At 32.3% G+C, this 21,653-nt stretch overlaps 2 protein-coding genes and 2 long non-coding RNA genes across 9 annotated transcripts in view; all 4 read right to left on the bottom strand.

Moving 5' to 3' along the window:
• The window catches only part of LOC123205127 (protein TOPLESS-RELATED PROTEIN 2-like), an 88,020-nt gene that overhangs the window by 33,629 nt on the left and 32,738 nt on the right, over nt 1–21,653 (bottom strand). The window lies entirely within an intron of this gene.
• Nucleotides 1,076–2,700, bottom strand: LOC123205133. 3 transcript variants are annotated; one of them, XR_006499791.1, is made up of 2 exons: nt 1,833–2,700; nt 1,076–1,351 (listed from the first exon to the last, which is right to left on the bottom strand). It is a non-coding gene; the product is annotated as an uncharacterized LOC123205133 (long non-coding RNA). The 3 variants fall into 3 exon arrangements; XR_006499790.1 differs by having other exon boundaries at nt 1,076–1,335; XR_006499789.1 differs by having other exon boundaries at nt 1,076–1,303.
• On the bottom strand, nt 5,609–10,923 carry LOC123205132. The gene is made up of 11 exons (XR_006499788.1): nt 10,210–10,923; nt 9,674–9,786; nt 9,427–9,587; nt 8,270–8,836; nt 8,087–8,160; nt 7,243–7,334; nt 6,969–7,149; nt 6,770–6,885; nt 6,581–6,655; nt 6,224–6,448; nt 5,609–6,040 (listed from the first exon to the last, which is right to left on the bottom strand). It is a non-coding gene; the product is annotated as an uncharacterized LOC123205132 (long non-coding RNA).
• Nucleotides 11,344–20,944, bottom strand: LOC123205125 (probable disease resistance protein At4g27220). 3 transcript variants are annotated; one of them, XM_044621962.1, is made up of 8 exons: nt 19,638–20,944; nt 19,228–19,549; nt 16,707–18,091; nt 16,061–16,486; nt 14,175–14,723; nt 13,585–14,046; nt 12,339–13,034; nt 11,344–11,627 (listed from the first exon to the last, which is right to left on the bottom strand). In XM_044621962.1, exons 1-8 carry the CDS (start codon nt 20,406–20,408, stop codon nt 11,613–11,615), a joined length of 4,626 nt encoding a protein of 1,541 aa, XP_044477897.1. In that variant the 5' UTR covers nt 20,409–20,944; the 3' UTR covers nt 11,344–11,612. The 3 variants fall into 3 exon arrangements, with proteins under 3 accessions (XP_044477897.1, XP_044477898.1, XP_044477900.1); XM_044621963.1 differs by having other exon boundaries at nt 16,707–18,079; nt 19,638–20,943; XM_044621965.1 differs by lacking the exon at nt 14,175–14,723.

Here is a 21,653-nt window from a genome sequence, read left to right as displayed (position 1 = left end):
TACTATAATTTTAGGAATTATGTTATATTACATTTTAGTATTCAAATTTAAAATTTTCATATTTAGGCTTATTTAGATGTAGAAGCCAATTTAGTCCTAGTCTTGTCAAATTTGAAGCCAATTTAAGGTTGGATCAAATCTATTATATTCAGCTTGAGTTTGAATTTTGTTTATTGATCAAATTGAGGATATATAGTCTATAGATGAAATAGCACTTAAAGTAACATTAATTACTATTTCTGTTTTACAATTAAATTAATGTACTGTTCTATATGATTAGTCTTCAAATTTTCAGTTGATTAATAAATTACAGGGTTATATATGATATTAATCAAAATTTAAAGGGACAAAATGAAATCATATATCATATATCATATTAAGGACTTTAGTGATATTATCCAATCATTTAAATTTATCACAGAATTAGGTGTCTCTGGTGGTTAATTGCAATGACTCTATCATAAGAGATGAATCCCGTAGTCTGTTTGAGTTCGATTTTGTGGCTTTAGTTTACAGTTAATTTCAAACAAGCCATAATGACCATGTCATCTTCTCCCTTTTGTTCTCTGTTACAATTTCAAAATTGTCAACAGTCTTGTCTGCTTTATTGCCATAAATCCATGTCATTTTTGTCATCTCAAATATATAGAATTAAAACTAACTAAATGTGTATGTTAATATTTTTAATTTCGCAAGTGAGATTGTCAAGTTGTTCTCGAATCTATTCGAGAGAATGTGAGGAGCAAGGTTTATGCAAGGAAAGAGGGAAGAAAGAAAGCTGAAGCTGAAGGAACAAGTGGCAAACATCCAGGAGTAACAAGTGGCAGTCATCTAGACAGGAAGCATGCAACAAGCAACCTTGAAGAAGCCTAGCCCAGGCTCTCAGTGGAAGGGACCACAGAAATGTTATTGGTTGAGGTGGCAGCAGGAGACGAGAGTTGACTATGGGGAGCATGATAAAGGAGACATAGGGGATGCAGAAGAGGGTAGAGAGAAATCAGTCAAGTAGAAGGAAGGGAGAGACCAGCCTCTCGAATGCTGGAATTTGGGTTTATCTTTTGATGTTGATTCTCTGTTACTGTAATTCTGAACTTCATCTACTAATATAAGAAACTTTCCATTACACTGCTGCATTGAGTATTTACAATTTCAATGAGTACAGAATACATTTTATCCTAGTCCTTCTATTATTTTTGTTCTTGAGCATAAACACAGCAACACTAGCACTTGAGCAAGAAATAGCAGGAACATCCAGCAGCAATCTTCGGCAGCAACAGCAGGTTCATATCACATTAGCATTGGTCTGGCAACTCAGGTGAATTAGAACCTATCAAACTACCAACAAAGGCACCTAGGTAAATTGCCAAATCATTGGCCATGAGTCTGATTAAGAAGAACTTTGCCACAACAACAAAATCAACAACTTTGGTCCCAAATACAGGTCCTACGTCAATACCATGTAATTCTCAATGGAACTACACAGAAAATTTGTGCACGTCAAAGCACATATTAACATGATGCCCCACCCCCCCAACCCATTTTACCTCAGTGACAAAACTAAAAAACACAAACACAGACACATGATTATATTAAAGGATTTATTCAGTTAAGGAATTAGAAACTGAATCAGGATGTGTTGCTGAAGAAGTTCATAACCATCACATAGTAATGATGCAATAACTGAAATGTTATAAATTCAATATGCTGATGCTTTTGCAAGACATGTTCTTCCAAGGAACAAAAGAGCATTCACACCGTATAACATAACCATAACAAAACAAGCAATAAAATCATATAATAAAAACTTTAAAGCAAAAGAAAAACAAATTCACCTCCTCTGAGCACACAGGTTTGAAAAAGCCAGTGATAGACTGACTGACAGCAGGTTGATGCAGAACTGGTTTACCCTGCTCATAAGAATTTGCTTCTGGGACGCAGAACCTGAATACCATCTTCCTTGCGGCCCAGCTTCATGAACCTTTTTACCATAATTCTTACTCTTAACAACTTTTCTTCTTCTTTTTTATCTAGACTTCTCAAATTTCCTATCAGCAATCCATTAACTGTGCAAGAAAATCTCTATCCAACTGACCCCCATTACCCTCACTGCTTCCAAAGAATGGTCTTAACTGTACAGAATTTCCCTTAAATCTCCAAAAAAATTTCCTCGCACAATTGAATCAGCGAACCCAGTTGCCCTAATAGCCTCCTTCTGCTCCAGAAATCTTGTTTCCAAGCATCCCCAATAAAGGATTCCAACTTTTGCAGAATTACAAATACCCTTTCGCTGACTATTTACATTACTCCAAAATGCAGAAACTTTTTCAACAGTTTCACAAATTTCGGAAAAAGAACGAAACCCCATTGCCCAATTGACCTAAGAAACCAGAACAATAGATAAACATAACCTATGATATTTTTCCCATTTCACTATTCAGGTAATAATAAATGAAATGATTGTGGAAATAAAAGTTAAAAAAAAAATAGAGAAGAAATGAAGTCAAGGCTGACCATTGAGCAATCTGTTTCTGGATTCTTCTCTCACTCTTTTTTCCTTTTATTTGTTCTCGTGTCGTATCCGAGCTTGAAAGAGGCAGTCGGAGCCTTTCTGGGTTGAAAAACACTAGTTATTAGAATCCGCTACCTGTGCTTCCTAATTAGACCCTGATATTTGACAAAACTATTGTAGATCCAACAAAATTAGAAGAGTAAATAAATTTCCCACCTAATGTTTGGCCTAAAAATACTTTACACTCCTATTTGACATGAATAAGGCTATCCCATCCAAAATCAAAATGTTTAAAAAGAATTAACAGTGTAAGGGTAAAATAATAATTTTATTATTTTTTTAATTTTGAAAAAAAAAACAATTGTCTTACAATAAGACTCAAACGTGTTGATATTAACATTTTTAATTTTAGAAAGTTTAAAAACTTATAAATCAATCCTTAAAACTCTAAAATTGTATCCTCACTAGGGGCAAACATGACAGAACAATCATTTTTTAATACTTGCAACACCTTCAGCTTGTAAAATTTCTGAGGGAGTTTAACTGGAATATTTGTGTTGGGTAAAACTACAAAGTTTTAGATTGACTCTACCAAGTAATCATTCTCAAAATGAAATGCCTCCAAATCAAAATTAGCTTATAATAACTTTAAAACGAAACTTTAATTGTTGCCAAAGAAAAATTAGAGAAGCAATTTCTTGGTAGAAAAGTTTGGGTACTAATTACTGTATAAATTAATCAATAATTAGAAATATGAATGCACATGATTAAATTCATGAAATATGGTAATGCAACTAATTAATAATTCCATGGAAAAGTTTAGCTAATGGCTTGTTTATAATTAAAATTATGTTGAAAAACAACTTAGAAAACTAGTAATTAAACATGCTTTTAATAGGCAGGAGTGTCATGGAAGGAATGTTCAAACATATATATTGGAATTATGCTCTAGCCCAGCATTAATTAGTAATTATTAGATGATGATACGAGTTTGATTTTGACAAGATCTGTATGTATGATGATGTAGACTAATGTACAACATCATAATGAAAATGAAGGCAAATTTGAGTATGATAAATGTGTAACAAATCACATAAATTTAAATAAGAAAATAAATGAAATTCAAAATAGCAACATTAGTCAATAGTTTAAATATGAAATTAGCAATTATTGAGTGAGGAATCATTCATCATTAAAATTAGATTAAAAAAAAATTCATGAGGGCTTTACTTAGAGGTGTCGATGATTTGGGTTGGGCTTGTTCTAGTGCAACCCATCGAGCCTAGGGGTAGGTTGGGTCGAGGGCCCGTACAGTTGCAGGTCTTTAGGTTAGGTTAACCCAAAAAATACACAAAGCTTATGGCCTGACCCTATACCGACTCATTAATTTTAAAAAAATAATTTTTATATTATAATATTATTTTGTTGATTTAATTATTTTTTAATAATATTGTATAAATTGATGGATTAAGTCATCCCGTAGCACAACCCGACCGATACACTAGATTGGCACAACCAGCTATAATAACAGATTGGGCTGCCCAACCCATTTTGTATGTCTACGCTCTTTACTTATCAAATTAGGCTTAATAGGCCATCATGGTGAACTAACCCCTTGGAAGATGAAGCCAAGCCTAAGAAATAATATCAACCTACAAAAATAAGATGGATCGCTTGGTCTTAAAAAAACTCTCTATTAATCTTTAAAATAAATTATTAACATTTAATTTAATTTTTTGATATTCACAAATATTTGCGTCATCTCAAGTTATAAGCAATACGAAATTTAAAGATTATGATTACTTTCCAATTCTTATTCAAATTCAAAACTCAAACAACATTAGATTTTTAAACCCTTCATTTTAGTATGTTTAATTGACCAGTTCCCATTACAAACTGTCCAAATTCAATCCACCATTCATTTTATATTACTTTTTCTAAATTTTCTAAAAATCATATACTTAAGTTTTGATTTATCATATACGTATGTATGTATGTATGTATGTATGTATGTATGCATTAACTTGATATTGATTCCCTATGCCCCAGAGAATGGATTTTGACTTTGAAACTTGAACTTCACTCTCCTCATTGTCATCTTAAAAGCCTTGGTATCTTGAAGTAAAGTTTAAGCAAAATTAGTGGAACATTTTTACACATGGGCTTTTCCAAAGCATATGCTTCGAAACAGAAAACTGTAAGTTTAATTTTATCAGTTTCAAAAAAGCTTCTCACGGTTCTTCCAAATTTAAACTAATTTACCCAGAAAAAGGGGAAATGAGAGCAGATATAAACATTATAGGCTAAATACTCATCCACAAACTTGCATCTATGAGCTTATTTTCCCTACATTAATTGTCCTTTTCAATAACGATAGAAACTCAATTATTAGTCTCACTGTATCACAAGAATTATTGCTGCAGAAAAAATGTGCAAACAAGAAAAAACTGGTCTATACCAGTATCCTGCTATGGACCCGTTCACTTTCTCGAAGTTGAATGACTATGCCCAATCACGTATTTTGTTATGAGATTCCAGGATTCCATCCACAGTAACCAAAACAAGGCCAATCATCCATGTAGATTGTGATTGCTGGCACCTTATCCCTTTCTCTCATTCGATTCACAACGAAGTATCATTCTGCCCAAAATATCCACCTGATGGGAAACTTTACCAAAAAAGGAGGCAATTCTAGACGTTAAATCTACTGTTCGAATATCCACACATTTCGCAACAACATATTTTCATTGATCATCAACCTTAATTCCCCTCTTTCTGATGATTCTGCCTTACATCAGCATCCTTTGCCCTTGTTCTCCCATTGCTTGGTTCTCTGGTTTCTCCTTGGATTGTTAATTGTTACCATCCAAATTTTGTCTCTATGTTGTTGTTGGTTGCTCTGACAGATTATTATTAACAGGTCTTTCATCTCACTAAATCCCTCTATTAGGGATCGAATTTCAACCTCCAACTAATCCATCACCACTTGATCTAGCCTAGAATCCATGTGGGGTGTTCACCATAACCCAGCCCCCAGTGTGGGCTGATACTACTTTGATCGAAAATTACAAAATATATAATCAATAGAGAACCACAGAATGTGTAAATACACATGCACAGAATTCTTTTTTGATGAAACTTCAGACTACAAGTGTTTATTCTCTTTCAGAAAATAGTAATAAGAACTAGAAATATACTTGCAGTAGAGGTGCCAGCCCCCTCTCTTTTTTGGCTGTAAAACCCCCTTAAAGAATTATTGAATTCTTGCTTGCCTCTTCTCCATCTGATCTTCTCTTTTTATAGTCTGTTTTGGCTTTATTCTGTCAATCTTGGTCTGGTTGTCCGGCCCTGATTTCAGTTTATTTTATTTATGCCTTGATTTCAACTGCCATTATCTGCCCTGATTTTGCCTCTTTGTTGTCTTCTGAATTGCTTCCTCATTGTTTGTTGTTTTCTCCTGATAATGTGCCTGAGATCTTCCTTTGTTTAATTCCTTTGCTTTTCCTTTTGTACACGTGCATGATTGGAGACCTAACACATTACCACCTCATTAATGAATTCATTGACTGAATAAAAGAAAAGAGCTTTCATTTGTTTATATACATTCTCTGAGTGCCCAGGTTGGTAATCCGGGTCACTCTAAATCTAGGCTTTTGAAAATCAATCAATCAAACAACCAAACACAAATTAGTCAATTCATGACAAGTGGATTACCTCAGTTCAGTTTTCCGGGAGAAAGAGCACAGAGCTTTCAGTACTAACAAACCCTTACTGATTGATTCATGAGAGATTAAAGCAAGAAGAACAAGTTTGTTATCAATACAACATCGTATGGCCAAAACATAGAAGAGTGGATTTTCCAGCTTCCATAAATGCTGTAACCACATCAAGCCTTAATCCAACGGAATATCAGAAAGCAGTTGGGAATTTCTTCTTCCCCTAAAACCAAAGGGAAGTAAAAGGCAAATTATACATAAAACACGCAAAAATGACTGTATGAGATCTGATGCCTTAAAATATCATGCAATGGAAATAATTGTTTTTGAATGCAGAATGGCTATTGAGGAGTACCGCAGGGATGTCAACAAATACTTCATACACTGAAATGCTACTGATAGGGGTTCAAAAGGTAAGACCATCCTGCCGCTAAATAAGATAAGACCCCAAAAAAATAATAATGTCAAACATTAAAGTGAAACAAAGACAACCAAAAAAAAAAATGGAAAAAAATCTGAATTGAAAGTAAGAAATTAAATTCACCTTTGTGGGAGTATTTCTAGACTTTTCTTTCACAAGTTTACCATCAACGGAATCCTGACCTCCTTGAATCCTGCCCAACTTTTCTTGCAAAATCATCACACAAGATGATCAGGGGGCTGCATTTGAATTTTACTGGGTGAGCAAACTTGAGTAGCATTGTTTCTTCTTAAGTTAATATGTGATAACAGGATGAACTTACGCTTCAACAAACTTAAGGTCAAGATAAAGCCAATGTTGAAAAGTAAAGTCAAGCCAAACAAGGCACCCAATGCTAGCCAGAAATAAGATTCATCAAAGTTTAATAATCCATGGCTTTCAAGTACCCAATGGTAGTGTTTCCCGGCAGCACAAACACTACCATTGGTAAAACTAGCATCTGGCTATAAATATGAGAAATAGTTTTGTTAGTTGACAAGACTGTTGCATAATTTTTTTGATTAGAGGAACCAAAGAGTGTTCCTATGAGAGCTCACCTTTTGCCACTGAGGAGCGAGAAATTCATTCACTGAAAGGGCTATCTCTCCATATGAAAGAGGGGAAGCCCGAAAACCCCACTTCAACCACCCTGGCATGAAGGTTGCAACCAATGACATAGCACAAGTTTATCCTTTTTGAAGATGATTTTGAAATCAAATTGGATAAGGTCCAAATAGTCTAACTATGTGTGATAATGAAACCACCAAAAATTAGGACTAGTATAATGCAAAAACACCAGCTATCATAGCAGCAGCCAGAGTCTGGCAGACTGGTGCCAACAACCGTAACATGGATATAAAGGCAAGATGCACTACAAAAAGTAGAATGAACAGACAGAAGAACCTAAAATCACAACAATCAATTAGACATCAGAACCTCAGCCACCAGAAAGTGAGAAGCTTTCTGTAGCCACCACTTTTAAATGATTTAAAAAGTGAATTTGAACATATTGTTTAGGAATTTATATCCTGAGTATGCAATCATCTTCTTTTACGGTGCTACAAAAAATTTACAAAGCTAATCCTAAGAATTCAGTATACTGTCACTTTGGAGAATACTTGATGATAAGCATTCGACATAGGTGCACTGATTGATCAAAAAATAGTTGATCCAACATAACGAATCGATAAATAAGATGAAATTAAATAGAAAGGTATTTATGTATGAAAGGATACAATGTACTTGTAAACACAGCCATTGCAATTAAAATTTATCTCTCGACCTTAGGACAGTACCCAATGATGTAGTAACGCATGTCCATGTCATGAATATTTCATACATGTAGCAACTGCATATACAATAATACATCTTATATAAACAAGATAAGTATGCTGAAGATACCTTTGTGTAAGTATCTACATCTGGATCTAGAACAGTGCCTGTCTCCTCTCTTTTACTGACTTCCATCATCATATCTGCACAAGCAGAAAAATAAAATATAGCTCTGTACCTTACAACTACTCGTGAGAATTGATTAGGTGGCTCTGATTAAATCTTCATTGTATTAAATTTAAGGAAGCCTACTTCTGCGGTTTCCAACACCAAGACATTGGGCAGGAAATTCAAGTGTTTCCCTCAGTCATCACAGCAATATGCAGATCTTCTTGGCTTATATAAGCTGACGTTTTCTGGGGAACAAACTCATCCATCTGGTGACCATTGAAGGAAACTTTTCCCCTATTACCCGTGAAGAAAACAGAGACAAAATTGAGTATATTAGGAAATTAAACTAAGATAACACACAAATACTATAGAGAAGTAAAATAGCTGAAGAAAACAGAAGCAGAACCGAGTAAATTAGGCAATCAAGACATTAAAAGCAGAATATTTATTGTAAGGAGAGGGTGTTTTATGAGTTAAAGAAAGAAAGAAAAAAAAGAGAAAGGGTGAAGTTATAACAGGGTATGGTTTTGCCTGAAACTTTCTTTGAGAAGACGAGAGTATTCTTTGGAGAGACAGAGCTTCTTCCTCAGAGGACATCTATTGCTGCTTTCTTCCTTGTCTTCCATACTCGTCATCAGGTTCCAGTCCTCTTCTCCTCCTTCTGACGATACTTCGTTTACATCTGAGAATCCTCCATTCGACTCACTCCTTGATCACCGTTTACATCAACAACAACAAAATTTAATAACAAACATGATCATTGATCAAAATTGGGTACAAACAGAGTTCTAATGACAACAGAAGTCCGAAGAATCTTCTACAGTGACATTAAACTTTTGTTAGTGCGGAAAAACAATGATAATTAAACAAGTGCAAGATGAAAGGAAGTTGCCATATTTGAGAATTCAAACATGGGAGACACTGAAGTAAGGGCCTGTGTCAGTGGGATCAAAAGCAAGGCTTCAGGAGTTGTTGCATTTGAAGGAAGCGGTATCCATTTGAGAAATTTTTTTTAATAGTTAACTTTTTATGAAAAATGGCATATAAGTGGGAAAATTAAATTTTCTAACTTAAAAAGTGGAAAAGCAAAGTTTGGGTGGGAAATAGTGATTCATACATTTTTAATCAGTTGAACTTATGAAGGCAACATATATATTGTTTTGAAATAAGTTTAAGAAGAAATGTTTACAAACAACAGTCAACGATTTTGAAAGGTTTTTTGTTTTTACCAAAAAATCTGGCTGCAGGACAATGGCACAAATAAGAAATTAAATGCTATGAAAAGATTCAAGAATAACCTCTGGTTTATTAATGTCCTCAGACGTCAACTTTTGAAGGCTGGGAATGTATAAGCTTGTCACGAAACAGGGGATTTGCTTCAATTAGATTTTTGAGTTCTACAAGCATAATATTACGAGCCGATTTTGTGTCTCCATACTTGGAAAGATGCTCATTTTGCCTGACCACAAATCGCCAATAGAAAAGATCAAGTAAAAAATTTCATAGCATAACATACCAATTAAAAAGAATGGTGGTTTACTCAACTAAAGTTATCAAGAGTGAGGAGCTGAGTAATCTCCTTGAAAAGATCTTCATTGGAAGATGCAAAAACCTTAAGGTCCTTGACAAGAATCTCAACAGCCTTTGCTTGATCCTGCCTGATAACACAAAGGAAAAAATTGGAGCATTATTATGCAGATATGGGTTCAAACTCTTACATTAAAAAAAAAAATTACTTCTCTTCTAATGAAAAAGAATACTATTAGTTTTAATATGTCATGATCACTTCAATCGGTTTAAGATATTGGAACAATAAATCAAAAGTATATCAATTTCCTTTTAAATTATAGTTATTCACATAATGCAAGACTAACAATGATTTATTTGAAATAAAATTCATCAAAGTTTAATAATCAATGGCTCTCAAGTACTCAATTGTAATGTTTCTAGAAAGCACAAACACTACCATTGGTAAAACTACAATCTGTCTATAAATATAAAAAATAGTTTCATTAGCTAACAAGATTGTTGCATAATTTTCTTGATTAGAGGAATCAAAAAGTGTTCCTATGAGAGCTCACCTTTTGCCACTGAGGAGCAAAAAATTCATTTACTGAAAGGCCTATCTTTCCATATGAAAAAGGGGAAACCCGAAAACCCCACTTCAACCACCCTAGAATAGAGGCTGCAACCAATGACATAGCACAAGTTTATCCTTTTCAAAGATGATTTTGAAATCAAATTGGATAAGGTCCAAATAGTCTAACCATGTGTGATAACAAAACCACCAAAAATTAGGACTACTATAAAGCAAAAACACCAGCTCTCATAGCAGCAGCCAGAGTTTGGCAGACTGATGCCAAAAACCGTAACATGGATATAAAGGCAAGGTGCACTACAAAAAATAGAATGAACTGACAGAAGAACCTAAAATCACAACAATCAATTAAATATCAGAACCTCAGCCACCACAAAGTGAGAAGCTTTCTGCAGCTACCACTTTTAAATGATTTAAAAAGTGAATTTAAACATATTGTTTAGGAATTTATATCCTGAGTATGTAATCATCTTCTTTTACGTTGCTAAAAAAAATTTACAAAGCTAATCCTAAGAATTCAGTATACTGTCATTTTGGAGAATACTTGACGATAAGCATTCGATATAGGTGCACTGATTGATCAAAAAACAGTTGTTGCAACATAACAAACCGATAAATAAGATGAAATTAAATAGAAAGGTATTTATGCATGAAAGGATACAACGTACTTGTAAACACAGCCATTGCAATTGAAAAAACTTACCTCTCGACCTCAGGACTGTACCCAATGAGGTAGTAAGGCATTTCCATGTCAAGAATATTTCATACATGTAGCAACTGCATATAGAACAATACATCTGATATAAACAAGATAAGTATGCTGAAGACACCTTCGTGTAAGTATCTACATCTGGATCCAGAACAGTGCCTGTCTCCTCTCTTTTACTGACTTCCATCATCAAATCTGCACAAGTAGAAACAAAAATAGCTGTGTACCTATCAACTACTGGTGAGAATTGATTAGGTGGCTATGATTAAAACTTCATTGAATTAAATTTAAGGAAACCTACTTCCTCGGTTTCCAACACAAAGACATTGGGCAACAAATTCAAGTGTTTCCCTCAGTGATCACAGCAATATACAGATCTTCTTGGCTTATATAAGCTAACGTTTTTTGGGGAACAAACTCATTCAACCGGTGACCATTGAAGGAAACTTTTCCCCTATTATCCGGGAAAAAAACAGAGACAAAATTGAGTTTGAGTTAAAGAAAGAAAGAAAAAAAAGAGAAAGGGTGAAGTTATAACGGGGTATGGTTTTGCCTGAAACTTCCTTTGAGAAGACGAGATTATTCTTTGGAGAGACGGAGCTTCTTCCTCGGAGGACATCCATTGCTGCTTTCTTCTTCATCTTCCATGCTTGTCATCAGGTTCCAGTCCTCTTCTTCTACTTCTGACGATACTGTCAATTCGTTCCAAAAAGGAGCCAAATCAAAGAAAAATCATATCAATAAATTAAAGTCAATATTTCCCTTCAAAACCTATAATAATTTTAACAGGAAACAAGGATTAAGAAAAAATAATAATAATTTGATGGTTGTTAGAAATTTCTTAGAAAAATATAGAGGAAGCCAGTTGTCTCTTAGTAGTGGAGAGAGGTGTGAAACTGTGCGGTGGCCGCTATTTTTTTTTTTTATGTGGTACAAGAAAATGAGGGATTTTCTCATCAATCACCTCAATACTTTAAAAACGTGTATAATTAATTTATTTTAACTATAACAATACATTAACTGTAATATTGTGGTTTTTCTATATCTACTTAATGTCAATTTCTTCCCAAAAGAGCCAATCTAAAAAAAAAATCATGTCAATCAAATTAAAGTTAATAATGTTAAATATATTTAATATGAACCAAGGAGAAAAAAATATGAATTTGATAGTTGTTAGAAATTTCTTTGAAAAATATAGAGGAAGGTAATTGTATCCTAGAAGTGAAGAGAGGTACGAAAGTGTGTGGTGGCCACTAGTTCAACAATAATACTCACCATCCATACAAATTCTTTTATGCAATGCAAGGTCAATATTATTAAAAACACAATTAATTATAATTAACACTGAAAATATAATATTCTTAAAAATTACTCAAATTTAAACTAATTAATTCAATAAATACCTTTTTTCTGTATTCTTGTTGTATAGTTGTATTCAAGTCATTATCCCCAATCTCTATCTCTCTCACATTCTCATCTTCAAACTTGTAAATGACTTTGTCTAACTTTGGTGTGCATATGCTTCTTTGACAAAAAATCTCCAAATTGGGGCAATCTTCTATAATTAACTCTTTCAAAGATGGAAAACTAAAGGAGTAATTCCCAGAGCAAAAACTTGTGAAACTATTTAACCCTTCAAGTGACAACTTATTCAAATTGTTAAAAACAATCTCAGTACTTCTTGTTGCATCTCCTTCATTTTCTACTATTTCAATCAACATTCCACAAAATGTTACGCTCAGTTCTCTCAGTTGCATCAAACTTCTAGACATTGAAGGTGTAATTAACTTCATTAATTCGTCACATGAATTTACCTTCAAAACTTTAAGATTCTGGAAAGAACCTGAGAATGGCACTAAACTCATCAATCTGCAACAATAATCTACTTCTAGAATTTCAAGATTTGGAAGATCACATAGGCTCTTAATGTCACTATATAGACTGCAATATAGTTGAAGCTCTCTCACATTTTCAAATCTTTGAAGGAGTCGAAGTAGTGCGGAGATATCCTCAGTGATTGTAAGAGTTTTAGATTGACTTTGCCAACAAACATTTGTCTCACCATCATATAATTCAAACACCTCTGAATTAAAGTTAATCTACAAATCCATCAAAACCAAATCCAATTAGTTTTTGATAATTCTGGAAACAAAACTTTAATTATTGCAAAGGAAAAATTACAGAAAAAATAAATACTTTCAAGCATTTCTAAACATGATTAAATTCATGAAAAATGGTAATGCAATTAGTTAAAAATCCCAAAGAAAAGTCTGAACAGATTATAATAAATTAGCGTTTCAATTTATTACCTGGTAGTATTCTCTACCTATCAATTCACAATCTGAACCATAAAATGTGCTTGTATAGGTGATAAAAATCGTTATATAAGTTGACCAACGATAGAATAAATCCAAACAAATAGGGAGGTTTCTTTGGAAAAGAGAAATTAATATTATTAACTCAATAAAAGTTGCAAGATGATCCTAATGTAAATTTGTTCAAATCAAATAACCATTGATTTTTCTTAATTTTTGTTTCGTGGAAAAATAGAGATGATAAGAATTCCATGATTAAATTTTTGAATAAATGTAATATATAAGAAAAAAGTTAATTTTTTTAATGAGAAACAATGAAATAAGAGATTCTTACCTTATTGTCCACGAAGATAGATTTTGGATCTAAAATATTAGGCTTAGTCTCCACATTGTTTTCTTTTAAGCTCACAATTTTGGTACAATCTTTCACCACGAACACTTTCAACTTTGGCATTTCTAATGTATATATTCCAGGGTAGAAGGTCGTAAGTTCTGGTAGATCTTTAAGCCCCAATAAGGTTATATTTGGAAAGACAAAATCAACAATTGTATTTGTTCCATCTTCTTTTGCAACAATCCCCTCTAAAGCCTGACAATTTTGAATCTCTAGTTGTTGGAGTTGGTGGAGGCTTTTGGCAATAGAAGATGGAAACGCATATTTTATGTTTCTACATTTCCATAAGAACAAGTATGTCAAATTTTGATAGAAGGAAGTCGAATGTTGGTTGTAGCCAATCTCCATAGAATTATCATGGTGGAATGCCTTGCACTTGAAATTCAAATCAAGAGAAATGTCCTGCAGTAAAATTTAACAATTATTTTATTATAAGGTAATTAAAAATAATTATTTGTCTTTCTTCTAAACTAAAAAAAAAAACTTGTAGACGTAAGTAAATATTTATAGTAAATTAATTGAATGCATACCTGGTTTTTCTTTTTATATAATCCTTGTATAGTTTTATTAAGATCATTCCCATCATTCTCTACTTTCATTTTCTCATAACTGATTTTCTGTAACTTTGGAGTGCTCAAGATTCCTCTACAGAAGGTCATCATATTAGGACAATTTGCTATGTTTAACTTTTCCAATGATGGGAAATTGAAAGTGTAATTCCCTGAGCAGAAACACATAAGACTTTTCATCCTATCAAATGACAGTTTGTTCAAATTCTCAAAAACAATTTCAGTTGTTGCATCTTCCTCAGTTTCTAATATTTCCATCAGCATTGCACAATATGATATATTCAGTTCTCTCAAGTGCACTAAGCTTCTAGCTGTTGAAAGTGTTGTTAAGTTAACCAACTTATTGCAATCGTCAACAAAAAGACATGTAAGATTTTCAAATCTTTGAAGGAGCCAAAGTGGAATATACGCCGACTCATAAAAGAAGATTTTAAGTTCTTTAGATTGACTTCCCCAAATAATGTGTTCCCAACCATTTTGTAATTGAAATATCTCCAAATCATGGTTGATCTACAAAACCATAAAAACAAAATCCAATTAAGTTTGCAATTATATTATTAAAATAAAAGTTTAATTAATAACTTATTTTGTTTTACCTTATCGATCTTTTAAAGAAAAAAATCAAAATCAACATTAAAATTACATTCAAAAACTATTTTTTTCAAAACTACTAATTAAACATACTTCTTGATTTTTTTTCTTGGAAAATCTTAATCGTTTAATATAATATATAATTTCAATATTCATGAAAAATGATTCAGCTCATTAAGCTTTCCAATAATATGAAAGACGATGCGCCTATTACATATATTTCTAATAAAAATAAAATTATATTTATGATTTTTCGAACCTAATAGTACCTTAAAGAGTTCATAAAAAAAAATGCTATGAATTGCATAGTGCAATTAAAATATATGATTTATAACCGATAACATTATCTTGTATAACATAGACATTCAAAAAACTCTATCCCAACGAAGAATTCCTGCTCCAGTCATGGTCTTTTGAGTCTAGAACACCGTCTTTGCATCTCGATATCAAAACACAACAAAAATAAACTCTTTTATCTCTCAGTCTATCCTTCATCTCTCTGGTTTTCTTTCCATCTATCTTGTGTAGCAATATTGGAGTTTTTGGTATAAATGTTGTGCTTTTAATTCATTGTTTGAAACAATAGATCAATTTTTGACTTCATTTTTAAGTGGGTTTAATCTGCAATGTGTTGTTAGCTTTTGTGTTTGAATTTGTAGAAGTTGTTGTTATTGTTCACCAATTGTTTGATGAATTGCTCGATCAGTATACTATTTATTTTTTAAAATTTGTCTCTGCTAATCCTTGCTTGTATTCCTTTTACTTAAAAATTTATACATACAAAGAATTCAATACCTAGCAAATTGGCAATTACCCTAATACAATTTGTTTCAAAATTAAACTGATTTTTATTCTAGTCCCCTACCAAATCATGTTGATAAAATTTTGAAATATATCTTTTATTTTTTTTTTAAATAAAAGATATATCTTTTATATCTTTTATTTTTCAAAAACTACTAATTAAATATATCTTTTTTTTTTTTGAAAAATCGTAATTGTTTAATTTTGTTTTTTATCATGTTTCCTCATTTTGAAATTATCTATTTTACATAAATGATAATAAAAATTTTCAAAAACTGAAGATTGAGACGGTTAGAATTCTTCTAGTATTTAAGTTCAATATTAATGAAAAAAAATTCAGTTCACTAAGCTTTATTAAAAAGGAAAAAGGAGAGAGATAATTCAGTTGTTTTGAATTTATACATATAAAGAAGATTTTTTGAATTTTGAAAAGGAACAAAATTAGATACCCGTACCTTCTGGTCCAAGCACAAAGACTTTGGTTCTGAATTGAACAACTTAAATTTGTCACAATCTTTCACCGCCAACTTTTTCAACTTCGGCCATTCTGAAGTATGTATTCCACGACAGAAAGTTGCAAGTTCTGGTAGATTTCCAAGCTTTATTACGGTTACTTGCGGAAAGACAAAACTGGCAGCTGCTTCTGTTATTTCTTCTGTAGCAACAATTTCCTCTAAATCAATACAATCCTTTATCTCAAGATATTGGAGTTGCTGGAGGTTTTTGGTCATGGTATAAGGAAACACAAATTTTATCTTTGTACATCTCCACAATGTCAATTCTTTCAAATTTTGAAAGGAGGAAGATGGAAGTTGGTTGTCCCAAATCTTTCTAGAAATAATATTCTTCAATCTGAAGACTTTTAAATCAAGAAAGATAACCTACCACCAAAGTTAATTGTTGCTTCAATATTTTTGAACTCATAGGAGAAAAATTAAAGAATAGTACTTGATAATGAAATTGAATTGAATCTGAAAGTTTAAGTCACTAGTAAAAAAAATGCAAGTGGAATACTACAACTACATGTTAACAAATGAGAATAAAACTAAAAGAAAATAAGAATATATAATAGACAAATACAAGAAGTATAGTAAATCAAACCTTTTTGTTAAAAAGCGGTGTCATTTCATTGGACTGCAAATTGAATTTTGAATGCTCAAGATCGTCCTCATCCTCATCATCTAAATATTCGCCAAAGCATAAGAGTTCAACATTCTTGATTCCACATAATTCTTCTAACTGGATGGTAGGATTGAATATCAATTTCAATATCCTCAAACACTCTTGTTCACCAATTGTTGGATAGTTGTACCTCCAATTTCCTATTGATATTTTGTACCTGATAAGCTCTCTAGAAAAGAAGTCTTCAGGCAAAACCCTGTGATTTTCAATATCCAATTCTACACTGGTGAGGTTAGACAAGAGTTTCAATTCCCTAAGTACTTCAATTTCCCACTGAATAGGGCACTTCTTCAAATAAAGTTCTTCCAAATTGGATAATTTTGATATCACATTTGGAGCAATAACTTTCAAATAATAGCAATAACTCAAATCTAACAATCTTAGTTGAGTTAATTGACCCATTTCCGTGGGAAACTCCTTAATGTGAGAACCTCGCAAGCTAAGGACCTTTAGCTCATTAAGCTTTCCAATAACAGTAACACCTTTAATGTTGCTGTTATCTAAACACAATGTTTGAAGGTTTGTCAAATGATGAATTGATGATGGCAATGACATTAGCCATGGTCTAACCAAACTCAATACTCTAAGCTTTGGCATCACCGTGAAAAAGCCCTCCGGGATTTTAAAAGAAGAGTTCCACATATCAGTCATATATAAATATTCAAGATTTGGACAATCCAAATTGTTAGGCCAAAGTTGACTAATAATAGTACTTTTACCAGGTAAAGAGATCTTCGTGCATTTCTTGAGTTTGTCTTTATCCTTCCAATCTCGTTCAACATCATTTCTTGTTGTAAACACATGGTACTCCTCATGTGCAAATATTATGGCAACAGCACGAATAACATCATGCATAGCAAATTGGTCGTTTTCGAACCCATCAAGTAACAAACAAGCATCTTTGAGGTCATAAACCAATTTATCTAGTCTATCTCGTGCGCCTTCCATTGTCAAATTAACTCCGCCAAGTATATTCAGGCACACAACATGTCTGAAAAAGTCTGAAATGGAAGTATTATTTTCCATTAGACTAGAAATTAAAAACGTTTTCTTAAGTTCATCACTTAAATATTTGTAACTTAAGGCAATCTTCATATATTCCTTTTCAAGGAATCTTGTATACTTTACTTCTGAAAGTCCTTTCAATTCTTGTAATGCACACTTCCAATCAGATGGATTACACTTGTTTCTTAATGCTTTAGCTATTGCACTAATGACAAGAGGTAATCCTCCACACTCCTTGCATACATCGTTTTGTAGAGAATGCAATTCATGTTTTTGAATAATATTTCCTGCAAAGAGATCTAAGATTATACAAATTGTATTTTTATTTACATACATACTATAGATTTAAAAACAAGAAAAGTTATAAATGTTGAATTTCAATCTTTTCCAACTAAATCCATCAAATTTTTTTTAATCTAAATGAATTCCATTTTATATAATCAAATATAATTCCTCTTGAATTTTTATTTTAAAAAATCTATAATTGGACACTGGTTACATAATAAGTGGCAAATAGTGCCTCTCTCAAAGTGTTTGAAAAAGATACGAATTAATATCTTGAATGCAAAATAGTTTTATTTAACAAACAAGAGAAAAATAGGTTCTTAAGATTATTTATTCATACGCAAATTCAGTGGAAAAATTTATATTTATCCATGTTCAAAATCTATTAAATTGTAATCGCCCTTAGAGTCAAGCTTCATAAAAGTTTAAAGTGTTCACATTATACAAAATTTGATTAAGCTTTTAAATGCAAATCACAATGCTGCATTGAGTAAATTACATTTTCCACCCAAGGCTTGACCTTAAAACTTTTTTGCACCCTTATTTAGCATAAATAACACGTTTTCACTCAAAATTAAACATTCTTAATAAAAATGTAAATGTCCTTACTTTTAGAAGAACAATTAACACAATAAAATCGAAGAAAAAATTTGATGTCTAGAGTAGGGGTAGATTTCGAGATTGGATCAAAGACATAATATTCGGTTCAAGCTCATTTGATCTTATCAACAATGCCATTGGAGAGCCACCGACATTGTCAACACTCAACAATGTGTAATTCAAAGTGGTTAACAATGTCATTAATAGGACGAACAATGTCATTGAATGAATAAATAAGTCGATCTTAAATTGAGCTACTAATCTAAAACTCTTGTTTAAAATCGACTCATTTGATCTGTAATATAGATTCAATTTGAAACAGCTCAGATTTGATCCACTCTTACTCTTGAGCGTATATATAATGAAACTAAATTGTAATGTTTTCCATAAAAAACACAAGTGAAATTAAAATTTAAAGTTGGAATATGTTCATGTTATAATTAATTTGATATTTTAATATTCACATCAAAACATATCAAATAATTAAAAAATAAAATTAAAATGTGTTAATCTGAAAAAAATACAAATGAAAATTCTATCAAATAATTACCTGCCATTTTGGTGAATAGAGTCCAAGCTTCTTCTTCATTTAAAATGTCCATCCTGAAATTATTTGTACAACCCATCTCATTCAACACATTTAAATCTCTTGTTGTGAACAAAAGTTTATTTCTTCCACGATCATCTTCGTAAGGAATTCCTATCTGCTCAAATTGTAGAGGTTCCCAAATGTTATCTAGAATTAGAAGAATATTCTTGTCCTTCATTCTTGAATATATCTTATCTGCCATTTTTATTTCTTGTTTGAATTCCAGACCCAATTCCTCTGCAATTGTTGTCTGAATCTTCTTTACATCTGGAGATTCTGAAACCTGCAATACAAAGTAATATGAACATTGAGAACCAGATAATAAAGCAAACCTTAACTGATAAACAATATTGTTTTGATTGTTTCTTTACCTCCACAAATACAATCTCCGTAAAGGGCTTTTTCTCCTCCGTGGCTTTCCTACGAAGTTCCTGCACAAGCGTGGTCTTCCCAAGACCACCCATCCCATAAACACCCACCATGTACACATTCTCATTCTTTAAAGCTTCCCACACATTCGTCACAATGGAGTTTCTTGATTCAAAAGCCACATAATCTTTATTAGGTCTAGGCAGGAGATCCGGTGGAGGATTGGAAATGGTATCCCATTCCTTTTCTTTCTGGAGAAGTAGATCAATATCATCCCACTTTAATTTAAAAGCTTTCTTGCTTTGTTGGTAGTGAAAGATGAAGTTGGGGCAAAATCCCTTGAAACATCCCCGGTTGTTTGCTTTCTCTTGAATCAACGGCTCCGCTTCGGTAATAGTCTTATCCACATGCCAATCCTTAAGCTCTTGTTCGACCTCTTGCACATTTCTTTCAGCTTCAGTAACCATACGGTAATGGTCTCTTGCACATCTCTTGCACATCTCTGTAATCAGCCGCTCTGCTTCAGTAATGGTCTTATTCACATTCTTCTGCCAATCCTTAACGTTCTGTTTGATCTCTTCCACATTTCTTTCAGCATTTGTAACCTTACGCTGAACTTCATCTCTTGCATTCTTCAGGTTATTAACTTCCTTTCGGAGATTGTCAAAGTTGGTATTGTAGTTGAGCAAGTACTTAAATTGACACCAAATCGAAGGGCCAACTTGAAGGACAGGACTCACTACACTCCCGATACTCCCGGCAACATCAACCATTTTTTAAACTTTTTTCAGGTTTGAAAAACAGAAGTAAAGAAAATGAAAATAATTAAAATACAACTGCCGAAATTAACAATAAATACGAGAAATGATAATTCTTTCTTGTAATCGAGAAATAACCGAAAGCAAAAAAGGCTTTTTTTTTTTTGAAGAAATCAGAAATATTGAAAATAAAGAATTAGAAATAGGGCAAAAAGATTCTGAAATAAAGAAAGTAAAACAGAGAAAGTAACAGGGCAACCAGGGTGCTAACTGAAGAAATCAGGGGAACTAGTTTCCGAGAGGTTTGTGACAGGGCAAGTAAGGCGCAAACCGAAGGAAACAAAGGATGTGGTTTCAGAGAGTTTTGTGAGTGAAAGTATTTCTGAATGATTGAAAGAGAAGAAAAGTGAAGATGATAAAGAGAAATGAAAGTTCCACAAAATTCAATTTATGGAAGCAGTCACGTAACAACATAGACTGTACTCTTCAGATATCTCAAATCAAAATATGAAAATAGGAAATTTATCTAGTAGAAGGATTTTGAATTTTTTTTCTTTTTAGATTTTGGAAAGTAAATTTGACTCGTATTGATCTTTATCTTCGCCTTTATGTGATGGGTCTCTCATACACTTATTTTCTTAGTTTCATATTGGATAAACAGTAAATTACAATTTCATAAATTGTTTGTTAAATTATTTTTAAAACAGTAATAATTCTTTGTTCTCTGTGGCACTCCACTTATTTTTAATTCACCTCCTAATTTATGAGAAAATTGATTAAAAAATTTTATCACTGTGATAAAAATTGACTTAAAATAATATTAAATTGTAATCTTTTTTTTTCTGTTTTTATAAACTCATTTACACTTTTTAGGAAGCTGCCGCATTAGACTTTGATTGTACTCTTCAAATTAATACCTGATAAAATCAATTTCTTCCTTCCTTTTTCTTACTTTCATACCTCATCAGCAACAAATTACAATTCCAGATATTATTTGTTAAACTATTTTCAAAACCCAAAACTCCTACCAGAAAAACATGCCATGCGTCTGTCCTTCTGATGACATTATCAAATATATTAATTAATTAATTAATTAATTAGTATAGTTGATCTTGAAGAATCAAGAGGGGAGAAAAAGCAGCGATTGTACCTTCTTTCTTCAAATTATTATTATTTTAGTCTTACTTTTTTTTTAATCTTTTATTATTATTGTTAGTATACATCACAAAATTATAATAAACCAAAAGTCCAATCTCAATC

Source organism: Mangifera indica, unplaced genomic scaffold (genome assembly GCF_011075055.1).
Source record: "Mangifera indica cultivar Alphonso unplaced genomic scaffold, CATAS_Mindica_2.1 Un_0002, whole genome shotgun sequence".
In the NCBI taxonomy this organism is placed as follows: Eukaryota; Viridiplantae; Streptophyta; class Magnoliopsida; order Sapindales; family Anacardiaceae; genus Mangifera; species Mangifera indica.
The sequence above is the reverse complement of the archived record's forward strand: the minus strand, read 5'-3'. Positions and strand labels throughout refer to the sequence as shown.

What these genes read in the sequence shown, in the direction of transcription:
- LOC123205125 (XM_044621962.1), bottom strand. Translation starts at nt 20,408, where the DNA reads ATGGTTGATGTTGCCGGGAGTATCGGGAGTGTAGTGAGTCCTGTCCTT. An exon ending in CGGAGATTGTATTTGTGGAG is followed by an intron (nt 19,550 to 19,637) that starts GTAAAGAAACAA and finishes TTTGTATTGCAG; the next exon opens with GTTTCAGAATCTCCAGATGT. An exon ending in TCTATTCACCAAAATGGCAG is followed by an intron (nt 18,092 to 19,227) that starts GTAATTATTTGA and finishes GTATAATCTTAG; the next exon opens with ATCTCTTTGCAGGAAATATT.